Here is a 12,479-nt window from a genome sequence, read left to right on the forward strand (position 1 = left end):
ATAAATGTAAATTCACCAACAACAAACCAATCTTTATTGTTTTTTTGAAAGAGTTTGAAATGTATCTTAACACCATCTCGTCCTCAGTAAATAAGAAGGCGTTAAAAACATTTTTAATTTGTAATGACCTTAATTTATTTAGGCCTGCTCTAAGTGATGTATAACATATCTCACCCTCTTGATTTCTTTTTTTTTTTTGTTGTTGTTTTTGTATCTTCTATTTTTCATTTATTGTTATTTTTTCTGTTTTAGATGACACTGTACATATTGTTGTTATATTTGTACAGTTTTATTCACAATTTTGTTACAGAAGTGTATATTATGATTGTTATCTTGGTATTGTTTGTATGCATAAATTAAAAAAAAACAAAAAAAACAAAAAAAAAACCCAGTTCAATACCTTTTTATGTCGTCTTTATCTTAAAAATCATATTTATTAGATATTGTTTTACTGTATTTACTTTATTGTTAATAAAGGGTTTGTGTATGTTTATTTTGCATGACTTTCTTTTTCATACAGACCTTTTACAGCATTCAGCTGCATAACATATTCAAATGAGCATTTTTAATAACGCAAATGTTAATCTTAAAAACATACAATCTAATGTGGTCATAAATGTATGCTCCTGTACAAATGATGCATAATACATTGTTCTTCCATTTGTTCATATGGTTTCTTCATATTCTCTAGTTTATTTTGCTGTGGTCATACTTCACCTGCATGTGGTTAACAAACTGCTAACAACTTGCTATATCATCAACTTAACAACAGTACAACATTCTGTTCACTTTCAAAGAGTTAGTCTAAATCACAATATAAATCCAACAGAATTGTGCTTTTCTGTATATGAAAATGAATGGTGTTTTGTCTCAAATGTTAAAAAGAGCTCATCTGGAGGGTACTGTAAATCCTGTTGCTGAAACCTTTTTTTTTTATAGGTTACTTTTATGATTTTGTATTAGCAGAAACACCCATGTCAAACTGCTAAAGTATATATCCAATATAGTTATCTTGTTTTGGAAGACCCCTTCCAAAACACCACTTATACACACACATCTCAAAAGTGTGTTAATACCATGGTCCATGGTTAATACATAAAGTTACTTAATCACTAAATCATGAAAACAATGGAAATCACTGATAATTAATGTTGAGCCAAAACTGAAAGTTGACTTAAAAGGGTAATTGCATTTGTTGCTAACTATTAGTAATAATGAATGGAACTGGTGTTGGCTATGGTCCCATGGTTCCTTAGGATATATAAAGAACCTGCACTACCCTATGTAACACACAACAAAATGGACAACGTAACCATTAATGTGTTAGACAGCAAAGGTAATGTTGTCATGCTAACAGTTTCCAATGACATCGCTGAAAGGATGAAGAATGGTAAGAAAACCGCATAACTGTGAAATAATTACAAGGCACCAATGATTTGTGCAAGTGTTTTATTTATCATTTATTCCCCCAGATCAAATGTTCCTTTCTTCTGTCATGGAGCAAGTATCAGCTGTTGAAACAAAAGGTACACATTTACTTAATGACCAAGAATATACTGGAAATATTTCTTGAGTGACACTGAGCACATCTACAATCTTCTCTCCAACCAGCTCTCCTCAGTGGCCCAGCTTGTGCTGCAAAGCTCCTCCAACCTCTTATTCCATGTCTCACTACCTCCACTAGGTCGCCGGTACCCCTAAACCTCAGTTTTGTGAAACCACCATCAATCAGCCAGTGCCCCAATACTACAACTAGACCCTCTGTACCACCTCCACCATCAACCAGCCAGTACCTGATTACTACCACTAGGCCCCCTGTACCACCTCCACCATCAACCAGCCAGTACCCGATTACTACCACTAGGCCCCCTGTACTACTTACCTCCACTGTCAAGGACCCACCGCCTGCCACTCTGCAACCTGGTGCAGTGTGTGGAAACCCTTCAGCATCCATTCAACCTTCATCCCCCTCCTTCCAGTCAGACAGGCATGAATCTCAAGGTATTATATCAAATACTGTAAGGAAGATAAATGTCAATACTGTGGTTAAATTACATTTTCTTTGTTTTGTAGTGTTAATCTATTTCTCTCCTTATCCCCTCCATTTTACAGAAATAACATGTAAAAAATCACACTATTTCTACTGGACCTTACAAAAACTCACCAGCAACTTTATTTTAGGAACAAAATGGCGTTCTATAAAAAAATACAAAACTCATTCTCACAAAAGGGCTACAACTTGTCAAGTGAAAAAATTCGAAAAAAAACTAGCAAACATGTTAACCACTTATAAGAGAGTAAAAGACAGGCGCCGTGCAACTGGGGAGGGGAAGATCACCTGGGAGTACTATACAGTAAGTTGAAGACTGCTTTACTTTATGTTTCTGAAATAACATTGTCATGTCTTACATTGGCCATTTTCATTTTACATTTGAAATCCACCCCCACCAGCTAATGGATGAGTTATTTGGGTCATCGGGATCGGTACTGCACCACTTGGCACCATTCACTCCACACCTCTAGGTTTGGAAGAGACCTCCACCCAAAGCATGCCCACAACGTCTTCTCTTCAAGACCAGCCAGCAGGTGCTAGTATGGATGAACAGCCAGGAACCTCTACCATACCAAATACAAACGTCACAAGCAGGCAAAGACGACCACAACCCTTACAATTTCTGGAGGCTTACGAAGAGCATGCAGAGAGAAGGACTGCTGTGCTTGAGTCCCTGGTAAGGCCAGATCTGGGGAGATGGTGGCGACTTAAGGAGAGGCGGAGAAGGTCCTTCGAAAAAAAGATGGTGACCAGCTTGGGAACAATTGTGGAGGAGCTGAAGAAAATGGGAAAAAGACAAGAGCAAATTATGCATCTATTACAGAATCCACATGAACCTCAATAAAATGATAATGTAAAGATGTTTTCTCTTTTGATTTACACCTTTCCCCAAAATGTCTACTATGTATTTTTTTTATGTTCCCAAAGAACACAATTTCTAATGACAAACTAATTTTGTTCAATAAAATAAAATTCTTTATTTCAACACAAAATCTGTTTTTTTATCATTTGTTGAATATTTCTGTACATTCAAATCTTTACTTTTGTATGTTTAGTATACACATACAAGTTAGATCTGGCCACAAATCTGGTCTCTATAATGACATGCATTAGTGTTGTGGGGTTGCTGGGGGTGTGGTTCATCATCAACACCATCATCTACCACAACAACTTGATCACTGGGTTCTAAACAAAGATTATGCAAAATGCAGCAGGCTGAGACTGCTGAACTGATATTGGAAATGCTTCTCATTTGCAGGCAATGGAGCCTCCTAAACTTAGATTTTAGAATGCCAAATGCATGCCCAATGACCACGCGAGCTGCATTGAGCTTTCTGTTAAAGTATCTTTGCCTAGCAGACAAGTGGCCACATAAGTTGAGGCAACAAAGGGTAGGCAGAATCCCCAATTATGTGCATTCCTTGTGGAACAAGGGAATGAGGATCTTCTTCAAGAACACGACAAACTTCTGTGAAGCGAAATGCTCTGGCATCATGCCAACTCCCAGGGTAACCCACACTGATGTGACAGAAGCGCCGCTGACTGTCACAAAACCCAGTTAAATTTACAGAATAAAACTGTTTCCTATTCATGTATGCTAGGGGATTATCAAGGTGGGGTCTCAGTATAGGAATGTGACACCCATCCACTGCACATACAGTGTTGGGGAAACCTGCTGCGTCAAACCCAAACTTTGACATCTCCAGTCTTTGACCTCTGGGCCAGGAAATGTGGTGGGCCATGTATGTGTTCACATTGCAACAAAACTCATGGAGATGCTTGGCAAGAGTGGATTTTGACATGTTGAATCTATCTGCCACCCCACGATATGACTCCTGATTCGCCAATGTCCAAAGGCAGGCAAGAACACTGTTTGTGAGTGGAAGTTTGGTCTGTTGTAAATTCATATAAACAGGACCAAGGGTAGTAATGACATCCTGCAAAGGTAGAAAAATAGGTTATCAAGACAACATGCTAACACTTGTAATAGTTCAATGAATTTTATATTAACCAGTACAAACCTCCACTTGTTCTTTGGAAAGCCTGAAATGACCTCTAAATTCTGAGAGACTGTAGAGAGGGACAACATCCTCCACAAAATTGTCTATTTTTGGAACCATTCTAAATTAGAACAAGAGGAATTGTACTCACTATATACATGTAGCCTAACTGAACACACATGTAGTCAAACATTTATTTTCAGTGTTTTATGTTGAATTGGGATTTTAATCAAATAATTAGTGTATACAGAAGTGTTGAAATTGGAGTAAAACTCCATTATTTCTTTGTCAGAATGAGTAATTCTCTATTTAAACCAAAATAATAATAATTATTATTAAAAGGCAAGCAACAGTAGCTATTGATTACAAAAGCCACCCATTACATCAGTAATACATTGCAAAGACTTTAGACTTTCGATACAGTATTTTTATTCAACATATAATTTGCAGATTCTAGGTATAGTAAATTTTAAAACTAAATTGATAATGTGTAATTTGTTTAAATATATACTTCTTACATTTAACCATTTAACTCACCTTCGTTGCTCATTGTGCCCAATGTCATGCAAAAATAATGGAATTTCTATCGCTTCCAGCTCGTCTGCGATAAACACATTCAAATTAATAATTCTTCTCGGGAAGTTTCATATACATAAAGCTAAAGTAATGTCTATAACACCCTCATTTAATTTCTTTTGTAAAGATCTTAAAATATTTTATGACTCATTGAAGTCAATCACTAGAAATAAGAAGTGCATAAAAACATCTCATATTTTGAAAAAAATTGTCTGTAGAATTTAATGTTTTACTCTGTACAATGTAAGATCTGTTTTATGTTTCCCCCAATATCTGTTTGTCTTATGTTTGATGTTAAATGTCATTGTAAGCTGTTTTGAAAGTTGAATAAAAAAAAAAGGAAAAAAAAAAGCTCGTCTGCGATAAAGCAAGCAAACACCACGTGATCTGCCATGACTGACGTAATTGCAGAAAACTACTGGAGCCACAAAGTGCCCGGCTTCATATCTCCGTTTGCAGATCCTTGTCACTACTCGAGCCGTACCGGTCTTAAACCCAGGACTAACACCTAGAATAAATATAACTTGCGGAATAAGACAAGGATGTCCAATTAGTCCCAAGTTGTTCATTCTATGTACACAGCTACTAGCATATCTGATATTAAACCATCCAAATTTTCAGGGTATATATTTTTTTGATTACGGATTCCGCCTCAGTCAGTTTGCAGACGACACCGTCTTCTTCCTTAGGGATAAATCTATGGTTAGCAATGCATTGCAAATAATTTCAACTTTCTCCAAAGCTTCAGGTCTTCGTTTAAACATGAAAAAGTGTGAACTACTTGCGTTATTTGACTGTATAGATACAGAAATAATGTCAATCCCTGTTAAAAAAGAAGTTAAATATCTTGGAGTTAAGATGGTTAAAGATGAAAAACAAAGAGAGGAAACTAATATGAAAGAAAAAATTGATCAAATACAAGTATCCTTAAACCATTGGCTTAGTAGAGATCTTTCCATTTTAGGGCGTAACTTATTGTCCAAGGCTGAGGGTATATCCAAACTGATTTATCCATGTCAATCTCTTTACATTGCTCCAAAAAACGTGAGGAAAATTAACTCCATTATATATACATTTATTTGGAGAAATAAGACCTACTATGTTAAAAAATCTCAATTGGTTAAAGAGTATAATGGGGGTGGGGGGGGGGGGGGGGGGTATCAAAACAGTGGACTTTGAGGCAATGTTAGGAACATTTCAAATAAAGTGGTTGAAAGAGTTTCTATCGAAGCCGGATTCAATATGGTTTCACATTCCAAAAAGTATTTTCAAGATGTTCGGCGGGTTAAATTTTCTTTTGAAATGTGACTTTGAAATTTCTAAAATACCTTTTAAATTATCTGAGTTTCACAAACAGGTTTTGCATCATTGGAAGATGGTATTTACCCATAACTTTACCCCTCACTGTGTCACCTTGTGGAATAATAGAGTAATTGTATCAAACAAAAGGTCTTTGTTCAACCAGCTTTGGTTTGACCAAGGCATTATATTTGTTCATGACATTTTAGATATAAACGGTGAAATCTTACAGTTACAAGATTTAAAAAATAAATGTAATAATATGCAATGTTCTCTTAAAGAATATAGGAAAATCTGTAAATCTATCCCAGTGAACCTGATACAGCTGATAAAAAACACAATTAGTTTTTCTAATGTCCAAATCAAGCTTCCAAACTTAACGATAGGAGAATTAAACATTACGGACAAAAAATGTGACAACAAATATTTAAATAAAGCTTTCAAAGGTTATATATATCATGATTATGATAGGAAGATAAAACTTAAAATATTAGATAACCCAACAATTATAGAAAAACATTGGAAATTTATAAAATGGCCAATTGCACCCAAAGTAAAAGAAATTTAAAATTCTTAACAACTACTATCCATCTGCGGAGACACTGAGGGATAGATTTGGTTTTGAAGTTGGCCCTTGCGACTTTTGTCATGAAAACCCAGAACGAACAGAACATTTATTCTTCCTTTGCTCAGTTAGTAGGAAGTTCTGGCAAGATGTTCATAGCTGGTTAAATAATAAAATTAGTGAACTTGAACAATTTACAATTGAAGATATTCTTATTTATAATTCTAAAATGACGAGGGACCTTTCACTTTTGATTAACCTTATCATCATTATGGGTAAATACCACATTCACAAAAATAAATGGAAAAACAATTGCCAAATGTAAACTGTTTTAAAAATGAATTTCGTATGTTTTTATCCTCCTTGAACCTTGTAAAACATTCTAATCAAACTGTAGAAGCTATTTGTTATGCTGCTGAAATGTTTTTGATCCTGTAACACATTATTTATTTGAGAACAATGCCTTATTTTTGTTTATTTATTTTTATTTATTTATTTTTTCATTGTCAATCTGCATTGTGTTGATGCCTTGCCTGTTTTTGTTGTTGTTGTCTCCACGAGAGTTTGTAATAAACATTTAAAAAAAAAAAAAAAAACACAAAAGAATCCATATTTAAATCAATCACTCTCCAACGCGATTCTATAAATCGAGCACATGCGCAGTACAAATCGTGAGAGTAAAGTCGACCTGTAGAGCAGACTGTCGTAAAAACGTTAGCGATGACAGGAAGTGACATCAAATATGAGTTTTCGCACATGCGCAGTACCAATCGTGTTTCCGGTACGGATCGAGTAGTGACAATCCTCCCCGCCTGCACGCGGCAACTCTCGCAGATCGGTTACATCCAGCAGCAGCCGATGTCGAACACACCTATTGGCTCCGGCGAAAAAAACAAAATACAGCAACAGCTGGACGGAAGAATTTAATTTAATATCTCTCGAACCTATATCGACAATAACCACGCCATTTGCAAAATGTGTCGCACTGATTTTAATATCAGACACGGTGGGAAAAATGACATTATAAAACATAGCACATGAAATCACAATCACACAATTTGTATGTAGCCTTCCTCCGCCATCCAGCAATTTGTTACCCAAATGTTGACATATGGTGCGTGCGTGCGCGCGCGTGTGTGTACAGATCATGTGAGTTCACTGGGATAAAAAGGAAAAAAAAAACTTCATTGTTCAGTTTCGTTTCATGAAAAGGATCCACCCAGAGAATTTAAACTCAAACTCTCAGGCACACTGAATCAGTTCAAGCAACCCGTGTTGGTTCAAGAGCATCCCAGTAGACTTACGATGGATCCCTGTAAGTGCCTGATACTGCAAAATCTTTCATATTCATTTATCATGCAATGACAAGCAGTTTACCTGTATTTTGTCTCTAAGATACAATGATTGCAGCTGGTGTAGGATTAGGTAAGCGTCATGTTTCTGTTACTTTCAATAGTTTCAGTGAAAAACTTGGCACAACACAGATACTACAATTGCTGTTGTTTTTAGTGGCACTTAAATTATCTTTATATTCATCTGAATATTTGAACTTAAGTTTGTTTGTTGTGTATTTGATGTTAGTTGCAGCAGTTGCTGCAGCTCCTGCTGTTTTAGCAGCTGTAGGTTTCACTGGCGCTGGAATCGCAGCAGGTTCGTTGGCCGCCTCTATGATGTCATCAGCCGCTGTAGCAAGCGGTGGAGGGGTCGCAGCTGGATCCGCTGTAGCACTGCTTCAATCTGTGGGTGAGCCAAATATCAAAAGGGATATCTTAGAAATACAGGCTTAAAGAGAATCTCATAATGGGTTATGTGGAGTCTGGAAACACATAAGCCTTCAACGAGTGATCAAATTACTTTCAAACACTTTCAACAAATATTTTTTTTTTTTGACTAAAATAATTTTGTTTCACTAGGTGCTGCTGGAATCTCTTTATTAGCAAATGCAGCTATTGGTGCTGTAGGGGCCACTGTGGGTGCAGCTTTGGGGGGGACTCTTTTTGCAGTTCAGGAGCCACAGGTAAATCAGCTTCATTTTTAAGTGCTGAATATTTATATATATATATATATATATATATATATATATATATATATATATATATATATATATATATATATATATATATATATATTACCTGCTATCAAGTTTTATTATTTTTCCAAATTAATATTTAGTTCTTCAGCATTTTAAATATTTCATGTTGAAAAGTAATTTAAAGATGGTGAAATAAATTAAATAAAATTAAATAGAGAGAAGAATTTTTCAGCAGGTTCCTTGGCCACTTCTATGATGTCATCAGCTGCTGTAGCAAGCGGTGGAGGGGTCGCAGCTGGATCCACTGTAGCAGTGCTTCAATCTGTGGGTGAGCCAAATATCAAAAGGGATATCTTAAAAATACAGGCTTAAAGGGGATCTCATAGTGGGATATGTGGAGTCTGGAAACACATAAGCCTTCAACGAGTGATCAAATTACTTTCAAACACTTTCAACAAATATTTTTTTTTTTTGACTAAAATAATTTTGTTTCACTAGGTGCTGCTGGAATCCCTTTAGTAGCAAATGCAGCTATTGGTGCTGTAGGGGCCACTGTGGGTGCAGCTGTGGGGGGACCTCTTATTTGCAGTTCAGGAGCCACAGGTAAATCAGTTTCATTTTTAAGTGCTGAATATATATATATATATATTTTACCTCGCTATCAAGTTTTATTATTTTTTCCAAATTAATATTTAGTTCTTCAGCATTTTAAATATTTCATGTTGAAAATGAATTTAAAGATGGTGAAATAAATTAAATAAAATTAAATAGAGAGAAGAATTTTTCAGCAGGTTCCTTGGCCACTTCTATGATGTCATCAGCTGCTGTAGCAAGCAGTGGAGGGGTCGCAGCTGGATCCGCTGTAGCAGTGCTTCAATCTGTGGGTGAGCCAAATATCAAAAGGGATATCTTAAAAATACAGGCTTAAAGGGGATCTCATAGTGGGATATGTGGAGTCTGGAAACACATAAGCCTTCAACGAGTGATCAAATTACTTTCAAAAACTTTCAACAAATAAAAAAATACATTCAAAAATATGGATTTTTTTCTGACTGAAATAATTTTGTTTCACTAGGTGCTGCTGGAATCCCTTTAGTAGCAAATGCAGCTATTGGTGCTGTAGGGGCCACTGTGGGTGCAGCTGTGGGGGGGACTCTTTTTTGCAGTTCAGGAGCCACAGGTAAATCAGCTTCATTTTTAAGTGCTAAATATATATATATACATATACATACTTTAACATCTGTTTATTCAATTATATAAATACATTCTTTAATTATCTTGCAGCCGTTTGCAGCGCTTTGCTGTAATATAGGAGGGGTCACAGCTTTTCAAGCTGCTGGTAAGCCAAATGTCAGGAACATAAAAACAAAACTGTTGTCCCAAACACTCCTTACCAATGAAGGATGAAATAATTTATACATGGAATTCTTATAATAATAATAATAATAATAATAGTAAAATAAAAATGGATTTCTAACATGGATGAATGATTTTTGTTGCTCTGTAAACACAATGGCATTCAATGTGTCATCATACCATTTCAAACAAATGATGCTTTTTGAAAATTAGCTCTGAAATAATTTCTGTCTTTAGGTGCTGATGAAATCCCTGTCGTTGGTGAAGCCATCATAGCCACTGCCCAACTGCACTACATACAGTAACTGGCCATATCTTTAATGTAATGCCTGTTTAATTTAAATGCTTTATATTTACTCACTGTCTGCCTCTTGTGGAAAAATATCACAAAATCTCTTAACACTGCTCTAGCTTACAAACTGTACATGTTTTTACAGTGATGGAATAGTGTTAAGTAAATTATCCTAGTTGAAGGAAACTAATATGACATGTTTATTGCAGCACAAATGATAAATAATAGTTATAAGAGTCTTTAGGTTCCATATAATTTCTATTTCTAGTCTGGTAGTCAATGCGATGCTTCATCTTTTCTGAAGCATGTGGAGGCTTTGATACTTGCTCATGGCTTGTCTGTAATTCACCTGAAAATACCTATATCTATAACCACAAAGAAAAGAGGAATCTAAAGTAAAGCTTATTTTTATTTATATAGGGAATCTGTGTAAAAAAGTAAGAGCAAGATCTGTTGGCCTACTAGATTTCCTATCATGTTAAAGACTTATATTTGCATATTTAAATTTGTTTAAGGCTTTTATAGTGTGACTTCTTTGACTTCCATGCTGAATCTCACAAACCCTGTCAATTGTATTGCATTGTAACATTATTTTTAATGCAACTTTGATTACAGCTGAACTTTGACTTTACCTGGACAAATCAAACTGTTTCAAACGTAATCTTTGACGAATACATTAAATCTATTATCTATTAACCTGTGTCCTGTATTTTCTATTATTTATCTGCTTGAAGCCACTACAGCAACCAGCCCCCATATTTGTCATAAACCTAAGAAGACAACTTGAAACTGTAAACATCATTAAATCAGGAAAAGATATTGATGTCTTCACTTAGACTAGCAGCTTGCTAATTAAAGCAACTATTAATGTGTCATTCCCACACATTTTATTATGCGCTCTTTATTAACTGTAAGCCGTTGTACTCGCCGCGGGAGTTTTCTTCGTTTATTTTGGTGAGTGTTTACATTCCTCCAAACTCGTCTGGGAACTTAGCGCTGCAACAGCTGGCTGATCAAATCACAGACACAGAACAACAATACCCGGACTCAGTTATTATTATTCTTGGGGACTTTAACAAAACAAATCTCACACGCGAACTGCCCAAATACAGACAGCACATTACATGCCCCACCAACAGGAATATATTGGATCACTGCTAAACAACATTAAAGGATGCATATCGCTCTGTCCCACGTGCAGCTTTGGGACTCTCTGATCACTGGCTGGTTCATCTTCTCCCGTCCTACAGGCAGAAATTAAAATCAACAAAGCCAGTTGTAAGGAGTGTAAAGAGATGGATTAATGAAGCAGAGCTGGAACTACAAGCCTGCTTTGACTGCACTGATTGGAGTGTTTTTGAAGCTGCAGCTACAGACCTGGACGAGCTCACAGATACTGTTACATCATAGATCAGTTTCTGTGAGGATATGTGCATCCCTACTAGGACATTTGTATCATTCAACAATGATAAACTATGGTTCACAGGAAAACTCAGACAGCTTCGTCATGCCAAAGAGGAGGCTTACAGGGGTGGGGATAGAGTCTTGTATAATCAGGCCAGGAACACACTGAATAGGGAAATCAGAGTGGCTAAAAGAAGCTATTCTGAGAAGCTGAAAACAAGTTTTCAGCTAACGACCCTGCATCAGTGTGGAGTGGCCTGAAACAACTTACTAATTACAGGACTCCTACCCCCCAACCCTGTGGCGGACCAACGACTGGCTGATCGACCTGAATGTGTTTTATTGCAGATTTGAAAGGCCCAATTTCACACCCTACATGCACTCGGACCTTCATTTCACACAACCCTTAACACCTCCTGCAACCCCCCTCCTACCCCCTCCTGCTACACTACCTGCACTCAAGATCTGTGAGGACGATGTGTGCCGTGTCTTTTGGAAGCAAAGGTCAAGGAAGGCTCCAGGTCCAGATGGCATCTCACCAGCGTGCCTTCGTTCCTGTGCTAACCAACTGGCCCCCATATTCACTCAGATCTTCAATAGATCACTGGAGCAGTGTGAAGTCCCATGCTGCTTCAAACGCTCCATTATTATCCCCGTCCCTAAGAAACCTAAAATCACAGGACTTAATGACTACAGACCTGTCGCCCTGACATCTGTGGTCATGAAGTCATTTGAGAGACTGGTGTTGGCCCACCTGAAGGACATCACTGGACCCTTTCTGGACCCCCTTCAATTTGCTTATCGAGCAAACAGGTCTGTGGATGATGCAGTCAACATGGGTTTGCATCACGCCCTGCAACATCTGGACAGACCGGGACATACGTGAGGATCCTTTTTGTGGA

At 36.8% G+C, this 12,479-nt stretch overlaps 1 protein-coding gene and 1 long non-coding RNA gene across 7 annotated transcripts; one reads left to right on the top strand and one right to left on the bottom strand.

Moving 5' to 3' along the window:
• Positions 1–1,438: 1,438 nt before the first annotated feature.
• On the bottom strand, positions 1,439–4,899 carry LOC127618102 (uncharacterized). Of its 2 annotated transcripts, XR_007967400.1 has the most exons (4): positions 4,591–4,899; positions 4,075–4,174; positions 1,883–3,990; positions 1,439–1,511 (listed from the first exon to the last, which is right to left on the bottom strand). It is a non-coding gene; the product is annotated as an uncharacterized LOC127618102 (long non-coding RNA). The 2 variants fall into 2 exon arrangements; XR_007967399.1 differs by lacking the exon at positions 1,439–1,511 and having other exon boundaries at positions 1,592–3,990; positions 4,591–4,859.
• A 2,368-nt stretch (positions 4,900–7,267) lies between these two features.
• On the top strand, positions 7,268–10,856 carry LOC127618099 (interferon alpha-inducible protein 27-like protein 2B). Of its 5 annotated transcripts, none has more exons than XM_052090350.1 (9): positions 7,268–7,808; positions 7,889–7,918; positions 8,075–8,236; positions 8,407–8,491; positions 9,108–9,128; positions 9,314–9,409; positions 9,601–9,705; positions 9,810–9,864; positions 10,119–10,856. In XM_052090350.1, the coding sequence occupies exons 1-8, from the start codon at positions 7,799–7,801 to the stop codon at positions 9,835–9,837; spliced, it is 537 nt and encodes a 178-aa protein (XP_051946310.1). In that variant the 5' UTR covers positions 7,268–7,798; the 3' UTR covers positions 9,838–9,864; positions 10,119–10,856. The 5 variants fall into 5 exon arrangements, with proteins under 5 accessions (XP_051946310.1, XP_051946311.1, XP_051946309.1 ...); XM_052090351.1 differs by having other exon boundaries at positions 9,317–9,409; XM_052090349.1 differs by lacking the exon at positions 8,407–8,491 and having other exon boundaries at positions 9,024–9,128; positions 9,304–9,409.
• The last annotated feature ends 1,623 nt before the right edge of the window (positions 10,857–12,479 follow it).

This window comes from Xyrauchen texanus, chromosome 24 (assembly GCF_025860055.1).
Source record: "Xyrauchen texanus isolate HMW12.3.18 chromosome 24, RBS_HiC_50CHRs, whole genome shotgun sequence".
Classification (NCBI taxonomy): domain Eukaryota; kingdom Metazoa; phylum Chordata; class Actinopteri; order Cypriniformes; family Catostomidae; genus Xyrauchen; species Xyrauchen texanus.

Bases quoted from the DNA above. Each gene is read 5' to 3' on its own strand.
- LOC127618099 (XM_052090349.1), top strand. The intron at 7,919-8,074 runs GTAAGCGTCATG...ATTTGATGTTAG, and splicing joins TGCAGCTGGTGTAGGATTAG to TTGCAGCAGTTGCTGCAGCT. The intron at 8,237-9,023 runs GTGAGCCAAATA...TTGTTTCACTAG, and splicing joins AGCACTGCTTCAATCTGTGG to GTGCTGCTGGAATCCCTTTA.